Source organism: Rhinichthys klamathensis, unplaced genomic scaffold (genome assembly GCF_029890125.1).
Source record: "Rhinichthys klamathensis goyatoka isolate OS25496 unplaced genomic scaffold, OSU_Roscu_1.1 h1tg000571l_1, whole genome shotgun sequence".
Taxonomy (NCBI): Eukaryota; Metazoa; Chordata; class Actinopteri; order Cypriniformes; family Leuciscidae; genus Rhinichthys; species Rhinichthys klamathensis.
In genome coordinates, this window is record NW_026607037.1 from 689,566 (window position 1) to 702,597 (window position 13,032).

The 13,032-nt window shown below is 38.7% G+C and overlaps 1 protein-coding gene across 1 annotated transcript in view; it reads left to right on the forward strand.

Moving 5' to 3' along the window:
* The window catches only part of fam171a2a (family with sequence similarity 171 member A2a), a 46,666-nt gene that overhangs the window by 9,179 nt on the left and 24,455 nt on the right, over positions 1 to 13,032 (forward strand). Inside the window, exons 2-3 of the mRNA XM_056239863.1 lie at positions 4,725 to 4,952; positions 11,468 to 11,560. Coding sequence (XP_056095838.1) covers positions 4,725 to 4,952; positions 11,468 to 11,560 — 321 coding nt within the window. The remainder of the gene's footprint in view (positions 1 to 4,724; positions 4,953 to 11,467; positions 11,561 to 13,032) is intronic.

The window sequence follows — 13,032 nt, forward strand, 5'->3', positions numbered from 1 at the left end:
ATTTATTACATAAATATTTTTTTCTATTACTTTATATATTTGTATTCTTGTGTAAATGTAACTATTTTGCGGTTTCCTTCTATTATAGTACAGAACATTGTGTCACTGACCATGTCATCATTCACATAATCATAAGACGTTTCTCATATTTTTATTTTGGTGGCTTATCATGTGGACACTTGTGCACATCACTTCAGCAATAGTAAAATATTTAATTTACAAATCAACTTAAATGATGTATTATGTTTTAAGTATGTATTATGTTCTGGCCAAATCTTTACTTGCTGTTAGTGCTGATTGAATGTTAATTTTGGACCCTGCTACCACAAATACATCACTGTCTGTGTTTTAGCTCTGAAATGTGCTGTTTATTCAGCCCTCACAGTGAGGTTACAGCTATGCTGCCTTTATGTCTGAGCATCCCAGTGAAACCCAGTGGTTTTGGCAAACAGGGCTCCTGGCAGGCATACATTCCTGCTTGGCTATTAACACATCATCTGCCTGCCTGAAAAAACAACAGAGTGGTCTGGAGCCATTGGTGACACCAGGACCACCTCTCAACCAGTTAATACCACCTTTTTCACATGGTTGTAACCTGTGTTTCTGGAGATGTAGAGCAGAAATTTGTCTTGTAGGACTTCCATTTTCAATTCTGTCGTAACACTTGCCCGAACAGTAAGGATTTACAATACAAAACCAGAGATAAAGATATAGAGAGATTTGCATAAAAAAAGTTTAAAAAGCATAACTTAATGGTTTATATTGATAATTGTGTATTTTGAGATGTTTATGGTCTGTTAAGTGGTACTAGAAGACATTTCAACAGGGTGGAAATGTTGAAAATGTTTATTATCTAAAAGTGAGACTTTGCAAACTGCTGGCAAATGTCCATTATTGCTTCACTCCGAGTGCTGTGGTCTCCATGCAGTCTCATCAGCTGCCTATAACAAAGACACGCAGCCTGCAGGGAAACGCTGACGGCCACTGTGTGAGTGAGTGGAAGAGATTTCGCTCCCTAATACAAGCAAATAATGAAGTGCTGTTTGTTTTAAAGAGACTATCACAGTGGACAGGACTAAACATGGAAAGAGTAGAAAAATGTAGGGTTCCTTTTCACATTCCACTCAAAGGCAGACAAATATTTATATATGCCAAATTTTGTTTTAGTTTTCAATAAACATTTAGTTGTAGTAAAATAAGTTTTTCTGTGAGTTCAGTTTTCCGCTGAGGCTGAGAACTTTTATGTCGCTGAAAAGTTTCCTGGATTATTTGCGCCTTGCACTTCGACTCAAACAATAGACAGGAAATGGAATTGTGTGCAGGAAATCCTTGTGGCTGAGTGGAAGTGAAGATTCTTTCAATTTTGTTTTAAAAAGCTTTTCAGCTCTGTTAATGTTCCTCTGAGGAATCATGAATGTGTAATATAAAATATATATTAATGTAATAATATATTAAGCATGTCGCTGTCTCTGATTCCTTTCGGTTAAAGGGTCTAAAGGTTTTATTTTAGAAATTGACTAAAAATAATATGAGTTTTTGTGTGTGTGTGTGTGTGTGTGTGTGTGTGTGTGTGTGTATACAGTGAGTGCGTGCCGTGCATAATTATGATGCAAGTCGATATTCTGATCATATCTTTTTTCCATGCACATTTTACCAATTCCAAACCACAATAACTATTATTAATTTTATATATAATTATTATATATAAATGATAGGTCTATATAATTTATGTAGTATTTCTGATTTCTAGTGCTTGAAGTTTATCAGGTAGGTCTTTTTCATTTGTGTCTTCATTCTATAGTTTTTGTTCTATTGCTTGTACTTCGTTTCTTTGATCTTATTTTATAACTGATTGTTTACATTTCTTCAGTAAGCTTGTTTTTTTATTTAGTTAGGCAATAAGCCTATTTTTGTGATATTGAAATTAGTCAATTGTATCAATTTTTTATATCAACCTTATTTAAAGCAAAAATAACTATATTGTGATATAAATTGGTTATTGTAAAATAAAATTACTCGTTTCATGATATAAGATTTTGGTCATATCTCCCACCCCTAATCTGTGGTGTGCAATTAGATCTACAGCCCATCACAAACTCAAAGGATCTTATTTTCTGAACCGAACTTGTATCCCCTCACCAGGAAATAGGGACCCATTTTTTCCCACAGTTAGCCTGCTGACATCTCCTAGTATCCATGGTAACATGCATCAATTGACCCATTTAGAATCAAAAGAATGAGACGTTCTGAAGGACACTGCAGCATGCACGCGTGAACAGAAAGCAAAGCAAACATTGGTATTCGGTTCAGGTTGGAAAACATGACTTTTAAAGTAAAAAGTTGAATTAATAAAAATACATTTGCAGAAAAAAAATTGAAACTTAAAACCTATATTTTAATGTATTTAGAATATTTTCAACTTCATGAATCCAGACGGAACCTTGTGTACCCAGATCTCCAAAAAACAGGGCAAAGACTTGCCATCTCCCTGGCCTGTTTACATGTCTCTAAATGGCTTGTAAAAATTCTATGGGTGAACCAGGTCATCCGTTTCGAACAGTAAGCACATGTCCAGGAAATAAACCAGACAACATTGCTGCATTTGCCCAGTGTCAATCGAACATGGTGGCAGACAATCTGGCTCACTGAGTTAGAGACTCAACTGCACTCCGTGCTTTCTGGTCTTCAATGTAAACAAACCAGAGTACTTCACGTTTCGGTTCAGGACAGACACTTCTAAACATAGTCATGTCATTTGTTCAGGTCACTGGGTCTAGAGGTTCTAAGATCAACTCTTAGTGAATGTGTAGGTCAATAAGTCAATAAGACTAGACTAAATTTTAGTATCATACACGGATGTAGTCTTGTGTAGCAAGCTTTTGTTTGTGGTCCAGTTTACCACTTATCAATCAGTTAGAAAGGAAAAGATGGTCTGACTAACATGTAAAACTGGCAATCGTAGATTGAGGGACAGGTAGATTTGGAACAGATTGCACCTAGCTGGGTGATAAAACGATAAAGAATTATTATAATATTTTTCCTCGACAAAAAGATTTCAAGAGTTCGATAAATTTTCGATTTAACGTTTATGCATCAAAAGTGGAACGAAACAGTGCTAGTCATTTGAACTACTCCACACGGACAATTTATCCGCTCGGCTCAAAGTTCAAATGGTAGCTAGCGAAGCTTACTATAGTTGATGCATTTACTCGGTGGTCTCGGTCACACGACCACTAAACAGCGCTGTGAGATCCAGTGAGAACTTAGAAGCGCTTAAATTTAGCAAAGAACACAAATTTGAAGATTTAATAAGATTTAAACTTAAATTCAGATGAAACAGTGCAGTACATGAAACATGTCTACATTAATAATATCCCACATTTCTAGGAAATGATTTGTAGATTGAAAAGCCTTCTGACTGTATCGTTGCGCAGTGTTTCTCCTGTTTGTCTGCACGTATTAAAGAAGTAATGGAATATAATTACAGTAATTTTTGTGATTAGGCCATAGTATTTGTGCATTTATACTAAATTAATCTGCTACTGTTTTTCATACAAATACCATAAAAACGATATAGTTACATTTTTACCATGGTAGTTGTCACGAACTGCTCCGAGACAAGAAGGTTGAGGATCCAAATGCAGTATTTATTGAACAGGGAAATCCAAAGACGTACAGTACAGGCAAGGTCAAACGCAGACAGGGAGTCCATACAAACAAACACAAGGCAGGGAACACAGGCAAAACAGTAATCCACGTAACAGGCAAGAAATCCAAAACCACGACACATTAAACCAGGGTGAATGCTCTGAATTGCAGTGTAACACTAACCAAGACTTTGCAGATAATGAATGAGAAAACCAGGCTTATATGGGGTGAGCTAAACAAGATAAAGTACAACAGGTGAATGTGATAATGAATGAAGAGTCCAGGCAGTGAGTTATGGGAAATGTAGTTTGTGAGGGAATGACAATAGTCTAATGTGGAGTGCCCTCTGGTGGCTCTCAAGCCGTTAAGGCTGATTTATACTTTATCTGCACCGTTAAGGCTGATTTATACTTCTGCGTCGGACCTACGCCGGAGCCTCTACGCTATAGACTACGCGTTGGTTTTCATTTATACTTCTGCGTCGTTGTCCGCCTTGACGCGCAATTACGCATGCAGAGGGAGCATGTGAAACCCGGGGAGTGGTTCTAGCAGACCAATCACAGCGCTTGCGGTACGCGTAGAATTGATGCGTTGTTACATTTTTGGAGAGGTCCACGTCGGGGTACGCGCGCTACACACAGCTTACGACGTAGCTACGGCAGGAGGTCGAACTCACGCCATAGCTACATCGTAGGCTATGTAGCGCGCATACCCTTCAGCGTACCCTGACGTGCACCTCTCCAAAAATGTAACAACGCGTCAATTCTACGCGGACGCAAGCGCTGTGAACGCGAGTTTCAGCACACTAACACAACTCAACCAGGCCTCGTCCCCCTTTTTATTTTAAATGAGGAATATTGTGAAACTCAAGACTACAATCAAGATGTTACTGGGAGTTCAAAAACAGTGCTTACTGATACAGAGAATAACTCCCTTTGGAGGGACTTTGTGCTTTGTAATGTAGCAAAGACCTTTTTTATGCTCAAACAGCAACATTACACACTAAAGAAAGTTGGAAATATATAAAAAAAAACATATGTCCTCTTTTAAAAAGTCTTTAATTCTTGTTTTCACAGAGGTGCTGATTAAAGTCCAGGTCTTCGATAACAGCGACCTGTCACCCCTAAAGGAATCCACAGTTCAGGTGTGTGGAAACCAGAGCATCTTAGCATCCAGTCTTGCTGGAGGAGATGGGATTGTCACACTTACATTCCTGTACCGGCCAGGAACGTGGGTCATCGTCACAGCATCAAAGCATGGATTTGTCACAAACTCAGCACCCTGGCATGCCAGCCGCATCCCACGTGAGTACTTCCTTTACTATTGGAAGACTGAACTTTTTCTACATTGTGTTGGGGGAAGCCTGCAGATTATTATTAGAAACCGAGTATTCAGTTTCATTCTGAAATGCACGCGCATTAACTGGACTTCCTGTCAAAACTATTAGAGCAAGACCAGTTAGTGTATATGGGCTTCTCTGGAATCATGTTAATCCCTTATTAAAAATGAGGGATATAGTTGAAGCATTTGACTGTAGATTAAAAGGTTCCTGGCTTCTATCTAGATTAAGGGTGAGAGAAAAAAATCGATTCTCTCTTCAACAATTCTGAATCGATTATGAAGTTTCATTTTTTAACCACAGAATACACTTGCAGCTCAAATTGCTTTCATGACCCGAAATGAATGTAAACAGTCATTTATGTTTTAAGGGATTAGACAGACAGGACAAACATCTGATATGTCAAAATAGAGCTGTACATTAGTGTGAATGCGGCCAATTAGATTGTATGTTTTGAAGCTATAGGATAGCCTATATAGTTAGCTGAAAATTCTTAACATACAATTGTAGAAAAAAAAGATGCATGCATTCAGATGCTCTGAATCGTAATCGAATCTGAATCGAGTGCAACTGTTAACATTGTGACATTTTTGCTCATGGCCTCAGTGAACTTTCCGAATCTGACGAGTAATTTGCGATCTGTTGGCTTCGTAGATGAACCATCTAGATCTAAAATCCAGATGGAGCTTTGCACACAAATGGACAGGAATGTTAAACAACACTCACTGGGGTGTGGAGCGTGCCGGCCCGCGTTGTGATACCTAGCAGCTGCTCGGAGTCGGGCCCCAGAAGGCCGTGTCCTCTTTTGACTCTCTCGCTCTAAGGTTGGCTTAATTCTGTTTGGACAACATCATGCTTTCCTCCGCCCCTCTCTTTCCACCCAAACCCCACCCAGTTATGCGGTCAGACCTCTGGGGAGGGGAGGCAGTGAAATCATGTATTTCAGCATAAAGCTGTCTGTACGAGCAGCTGGAAGCCACTTAGCCAGAGGGGTTACAGATATGGAGACAGCCAGCAAATGTGGCTCCATGTCGTGCCAGACCTGCCGGGCTGGTGAATGAAGGCATATTTAGTATGACATTAGCCTCTTGGGGGGGCATTGCACACATTCCCATTGAGTCACACCAAATTAGGAGATGCTGTCAAAAATGATGACATATTGTGTAGATCAGGGGTGTCCAATCCTGGTCCTGAAGGGTCACTGTCCTGCAGAGTTTAGCTCCAACCCCAATCAAACACACCTGAACAAGCTAATAATGGTCTTACTAGGCATAATAGACACTTCCAGACAGGTGTGTTGAGGCAAGTTGGAGCTAAACTCTGCAGGACAGTGACTCTTCAGGAGCAGGTTTGGACACCCCTGGTGTAGATGAAATGAAGTTGCGGAAGAAAGGAAGTTAATGGATGAATTGAATTGTGAGGACACAGTCCCTTTGTCATTAGACAAAGTTTATACTATACAGATCAATTTACAGGAATCAATTCGAGATTAAGATACTATGCCCAAAGTCTGAGTGATATTAGAAATGTAAGATATATTCATGGTATTGATCGCAAGACCAATCAACTGTCCAAAATGAAAAAAGTCACATAGAGTTGGTAAGTAGAGTTTGGTATTGATAGAGATTTTCCCACAAGCTCTCGATTAATTAATTTTTGAAATCAGATTTATTTGGGGCATTTTGTTATTATCGTTCAACTACTCTAGGCCTGCTTGTGTGTTTGTTTTTGCATGCAGGCCAGAAGGACAACTCGTTTCCCGCCACTTTGTCAGTCAAGTCGCCTTTATTTATACAGCGCTTTATACAATACAGATTGTTTCAAAGCAGCTTTACAGTATAATAACGATCCAATGATGCAAACAAAATTAAATTCTGCTGTAAAGCAGCTCTAGACAATATTAAACAGTCATTATTCAGTTGAATTATTTCAATGTTGATTCAGTTCAGTTCAAAAACTGTTGAAGTTCATCGGTTATGCTATAATATCTATAAAGCAGTAGTATACAATAGGTTAATATCAAATAAAAAAAATGTTATAACATTAATATATATATACACTCACCGGCCACTTTATTAGGTACACCTGTCCAACTGCTCGTTAACACTTAATTTCTAAGCAGCCAATCACATGGCGGCAACTCAGTGCATTTAGGCATGTAGACATGGTCAAGACAATCTCCTGCAGTTCAAACCGAGCATCAGTATGGGGAAGAAAGTTGATTTGAGTGACTTTGAACGTGGCATGATTGTTGGTGCCAGAAGGGCTGGTCTGAGTATTTCAGAAACTGCTAATCTACTGGGATTTTCACGCACAACCATCTCTAGGGTTTACAGAGAATGGTCCGAAAAAGAAAAAACATCCAGTGAGCGGCAGTTCTGTGGGCGGAAATGCCTTGTTGATGCCAGAGGTCAGAGGAGAATGGCCAGACTGGTTCGAGCTGATAGAAGGGCAACAGTGACTGAAATAACCACTCGTTACAACCGAGGTATGCAGCAAAGCATTTGTGAAGCCACAACACGCACAACCTTGAGGCGGATGGGCTACAACAGCAGAAGACTCCACCGGGTACCACTCATCTCCACTACAAATAGGAAAAAGAGGCTACAATTTGCAAGAGCTCACCAAAATTGAACAGTTGAAGACTGGAAAAATGTTGCCTGGTCTGATGAGTCTCGATTTCTGTTGAGACATTCAGATGTTAGAGTCAGAATTTGGCGTAAACAGAATGAGAACATGGAACCATCATGCCTTGTTACCACTGTGCAGGCTGGTGGTGGTGGTGTAATGGTGTGGGGGATGTTTTCCTGGCACACTTTAGGCCCCTTAGTGCCAATTGGGCATCGTTTAAATGCCACGGCCTACCTGAGCATTGTTTCTGACCATGTCCATCCCTTTATGGCCACCATGTACCCATCCTCTGATGGCTACTTCCACCATGTCACAAAGCTCTAATCATTTCAAATTGGTTTCTTGAACATGACAATGAGTTCACTGTACTAAAATGGCCTCCACAGTCACCAGATCTCAACCCAATAGAGCATCTTTGGGATGTGGTGGAACGGGAGATTCGCATCATGGGTGTGCAGCCGACAAATCTGCGGCAACTGTGTGATGCCATCATGTCAATATGGACCAAACTCCCTGAGGAATGCTTCCAGCACCTTGTTGAATCTATGCCACGAAGAATTGAGGCAGTTCTGAAGGCAAAAGGGGGTCCAACCCGTTACTAGCATGGGGTACCTAATAAAGTGGCCGGTGAGTGTGTGTGTATATATATATATATATATATATATATATCATTCAGTCCCTGTTCATTTACATCTGCATGTGATGGTTATAATCGTACTAATAGTTAAAATCCTTTTAATTGGCAGACTCATGTTTTAATCTGGATGGTTGTTTTAATGCAGGGCAGATGAATTACATGACTAGCAGCGGTGTGAAAATGACTTGATGCCAGTCATTTGAATGATAATAATGCATTGGTCTGTACACCAACTCCAATCTGTTTGGTACCAAAACATCTGCCCCCTTCTTCCTCCTCCATTTTGTCTCTTAGCCATGCTGAAAAAGGGTTTCTAAAAAAAACTACAGTGTCATGGAGTTTTAACTGTCCCTGCAGCACTTTGATAATCTGTGTGAGTCACGCAAACTCGGGAGAGAGTCATTCTCATGGAGTAATGAGGCAGTTGCTTGAGGCTCAGATTAAATCAATTGAAGTCGGGATTCTCGGGAACACTTGTTCTTTCCTCCATTGGCCTATCTCTCTTAGTCCATTATGGTTTAACTGAATAATTATATTTTACTAGTTTTAAAAAGCCTATGATATCACAATTGGGTTTTGTGTCTTTCAATTCATGCTAATATTAACTTGAGTGCTGAGAACAGGCGCGCTCAACTCCCAAACCGTTTATGGGTGCGAGTTATAAAGTTATCAAATAAAGATGAAAATCCGCACTCTCTAGTTATATCTCATATACCATGTCCACACAGACGCGTTTCAGTGTGTGACACACACTGATGATGGCTTAGGGTGCCTGAAACGCGTCTGTGTGGACATGGTATTAATAAATATATGAGATATAACTAGAGAATATTAGCTTGAGGCCATCTGCAGCGACCCCAAAGCATTTAAAGGAACAGTTCACTATTAAATTATCTATTAAACAAGTGTTCACACTGACACCAATTAAGGTCAGCTTATAATTATTTAAATTATAAATGCTTGATATTAAAATTCCATATTCTTTTGTCTTTAAATATATTTGAAGTAAAACTGAAACCTAAAATATGGTGTTTTAAATGCTACAAGTCGATTTAGACACCACAACATTATTATATACATTATGAAAAATGGAAATTTATTTTGAGATCTGTCAAAGATAACATTTAACAGTGTTAATGAATTATTTTAAAGATAAAATGAGGTAAAAGATAAAGTGAACGGTAGATGACTCTCATGGCCGATAACAGATATTGTACTAATGTATTGTGCATCTCTATACATTATTCTGAGTGAATTCTCTATCATCAAAGCCAGGGTGTATAAATGTGTTATGTGTCGTCACAATGCTTCAGAAGGTAACTAAGGTTACAAATGATGTAAAATGAAACCACTCAATGTCCATGCATTACCCTCCCTCACTTCATACACACTTTTCTTTTAGCTTCTAACTAATGCAGTGTGGGCAGTATTGTTGTTGTTCCCTTTATTTTGTTCACATACCTACCAAGCAGAATATTAAAGAGAGCAGAGCCCCTTCTGTTCAGGGCATCTGTGCTGTGTGTGCATTCATGTATGCATAACTGCATGGGTGTAAATGTGCATGAATCGCCTGTGTCATGTTTCCTACAGTCTGTTCCTGCAAGTGACAAGCTTTCTTGATCTCAGGGAAATCTAAATGCATTCTACTGTGCATTTGGGTCCTAATGTCTTTTGGTGGCCTGCTACATTCTCCATATAGAAACTGATCAAACTTGTTTAGTTTTTTTGCTAATAATCCTGAGAGCATTCATTACATTAAAGAGATTGAATAAAATCATGTTCTTATGAAATAAACACTGGAAAACGTTGAGCTCAGGGTAGTCAGGGGGACATTACAATGTGCCATAGCAGATGGGAAAGAGACACAGAGGATTTCTGCACCCAGCATGCAGCAGTCTTCTGGAGTACTGCCAGCATATGTCCTCCTGCCCGTACATTTCAGATTAGCTGACAAAGATAGGTGACTAAAAAAGACTTTTAAATAAATAAATATTTAATGTTGGCATGCCAATGGGTAACATTTATTTTATGCTTCTCATACTTCACATAATATGTCAAAGGCTCTGGTTTTTACATCTTTAGGAGTCGGTCCTCTGGACAAAATATTGATGGATCCAAAACAAAGATCCACTGAACGGCAACAGAGCTGAAGGTCTGGTAGTGTTTGACAGGAAGACAAATAGCTGCAGGGCTATCTCAGATTTTGTCAGGTTTTACATGGTGTCTGTCATCAAAGGCTTGTTTGAAGCGAGAACGCGGTTTCCTGTTGTGTTGCAATAAATTGACTGTGCTGAGTCATGTCTCACACCTGTGAGTAAGCAGCTACATCTGGTGAACTACTGTATATTACAGGGAAAACAACATCCTTGTGCTCTCCAGGGTAAAGGATTCCTGAAAATGAGACAGTGGAAGATAAACTGATTTTGTATGGACATGTGGATGGACAAATAGCATACAAATAAGGCTAAGTACAATTCAGAAGTTTATCATGCTAAGCTAATGCAGCATGAAGTAGAATGAACTTTCTCTTGAGACATGCATATGGACCAGCTAAGGTATATTAATTACATCTATACGTCAATACACTACCGTATGATTAATTTATTGTTATGTATATAAATTATAAACATTGTGTGTATATGAATAGAGTGGAATGCACAGTATTTATGAATGTAAAGCATACTGTTATTATATATTGCCTTTTTATCGCATATGTAGACCTACTGATTTATTAGATCAAAAATACAGTAAAAACAATAATATTGTGAAATATCATTACCTTTTAAAATGTGTTTTATATTTTTTTAAATGTAATTTATTCCTGTGATGGCAAAGCTGAATTATCTGCATCATCACTCCAGTCTTCGTGTGTCACATGATCCTTCTAATATGATGTTTTGATGCTCTAGAAACATTTATTATTATCAATGTTGTAAACTGTTGTGCCGCTTAATATTTTGGTAAAAACTTGATACCTTTTTCAAGATTCTTTGATTAATAATGTAAAGTTAAAAAGAACAGCATTTATTTGAAATAGAAAAGTTTTGTGACATTATAAATGTCTTTACTTTTTACTTATTTTTACAATTTAATGCATTCTTCCTGAACAAAAGTATTAATATCTTTTTAAAAAAACATCTTATTGACCCCACACTTTTGAACAGTAGTGTACTTATCCCTCTGTTTCTCTCTCTCTCTCACTTGTGTTTCAGTATACGCCTCCGTAAGTCTATATTTACTTCCCCAGAGACCGGCCACTCTCCTGCTATATGACGATGTTGTGCAGTTACTGTTGGGTTCTCCAGGTGAGTTCTCTTTTTTTCCTTAATGGGATAGTTTAACCTAAAAATGGAAATTCTCATTGTTTGCTCACCTTTATGTCATTCCAAAGCTCTATGAATTTCTTTCTTCTGTGAAAACATACAAGAAGATATTTTGAAAGATATCCCACTGTTTTTTTTTATTTTTTATTATTTTTTATTATTATGACAATGGAAGTCAATGGGCTCCAATGTTGATTGGTTCTCAACATTTTGCACAATATCTTTTGTGTTCAGCAGAAGAAAGAAATACATACAGGTTTGGAAAGAAATGAGGGTAAGTAAATGGTGAAAAAGTTACAATTTTTGGGTAATCTCTTTAATCATAGCCTTTAAGAATCAACTCTATTTAGTAAATTCACCACAGTTTTTCTATTTATAGTGCTATAAAAAGGGAATTACTAGGGAGAGAAAGGCATCCCAGTTTGGACTTAAACCTGTAATGCCCACTTGAGCACCACAGTTTTCCTGTAGGTTTGATTGATACTTTATGTCCATCAGTGATTTGGGGTTACCGTCCGATACTGTGTTGCGACTCAGCCAGGCTCTGTTCCACATGGTTAGCTTGGAATCTGAGATCCAAAAGCAGCACCATTGATTCCCACACATCCTGCAGTGTTTACATGTGCAGATGTGTGGAACTGCTGAGTTGGTCGTTTAAATAATCAGACTAACACTATTGTCTCGTATCTCAAGAGCTGCCAATAAGCATATCCAATTTAACTGAGACTGGACGCAGTGTCTACAAGCTATTTCACCACGTTCCACGCTCAATAAACGTCCACTAAGATTTACAAACATGATCAAATGACACATTTGCTTTGGCAGGTGGTTGTTTCCTCTGGAAACATAAGGAAGATTTAGAGAAACTGCTGCCTGTGTTGCCTGGGTGGCTTGTGTGTTTTGCAGTGCTAGTCGGGTGTTTAATGAGGAGTGCAATGGCTCAAATTATGGTTGTGGGAAAGTGACTTTTAGTTGAAAGATTTCTGGGTGGGAAGTGATTTTACGCAATGGACTACTAAGTATGATGTAATGTGCTTCATGCAAACTTGAATATCAGAAACCCGCATATCCTCACTCTACTGTGTATGTGTGTGTAGGCATCCTGACACAGCTCTTTCTGCCTGATTCTTATCAACTTAATGAGCATGATCTCTCTGTGCATAAAGAGCTGTGTAGCTGTGGGGGGGGGGGTGATCAGTGATTATAGTTACATGCACTCAAATGTTGCAGTGTCCTCCCATTCCCTCTTCTGCTGACAAGCCAACAGCTTGCTCTCCTTCCCTCTTCACATTCAGTAAGAGCGGCTCTCGCTCTAGAATACCATCAGTGTCTCCAAGCTATTCCAGAGATAAATGGGCAACTTGTTGGGCCCAGCACAGAAAAAAGGCCTTGCAGTCTGATTTAGACATTTTAGTAAGAGTGTAAAGTCCTTGAGTAATCATTCATTATTGTAC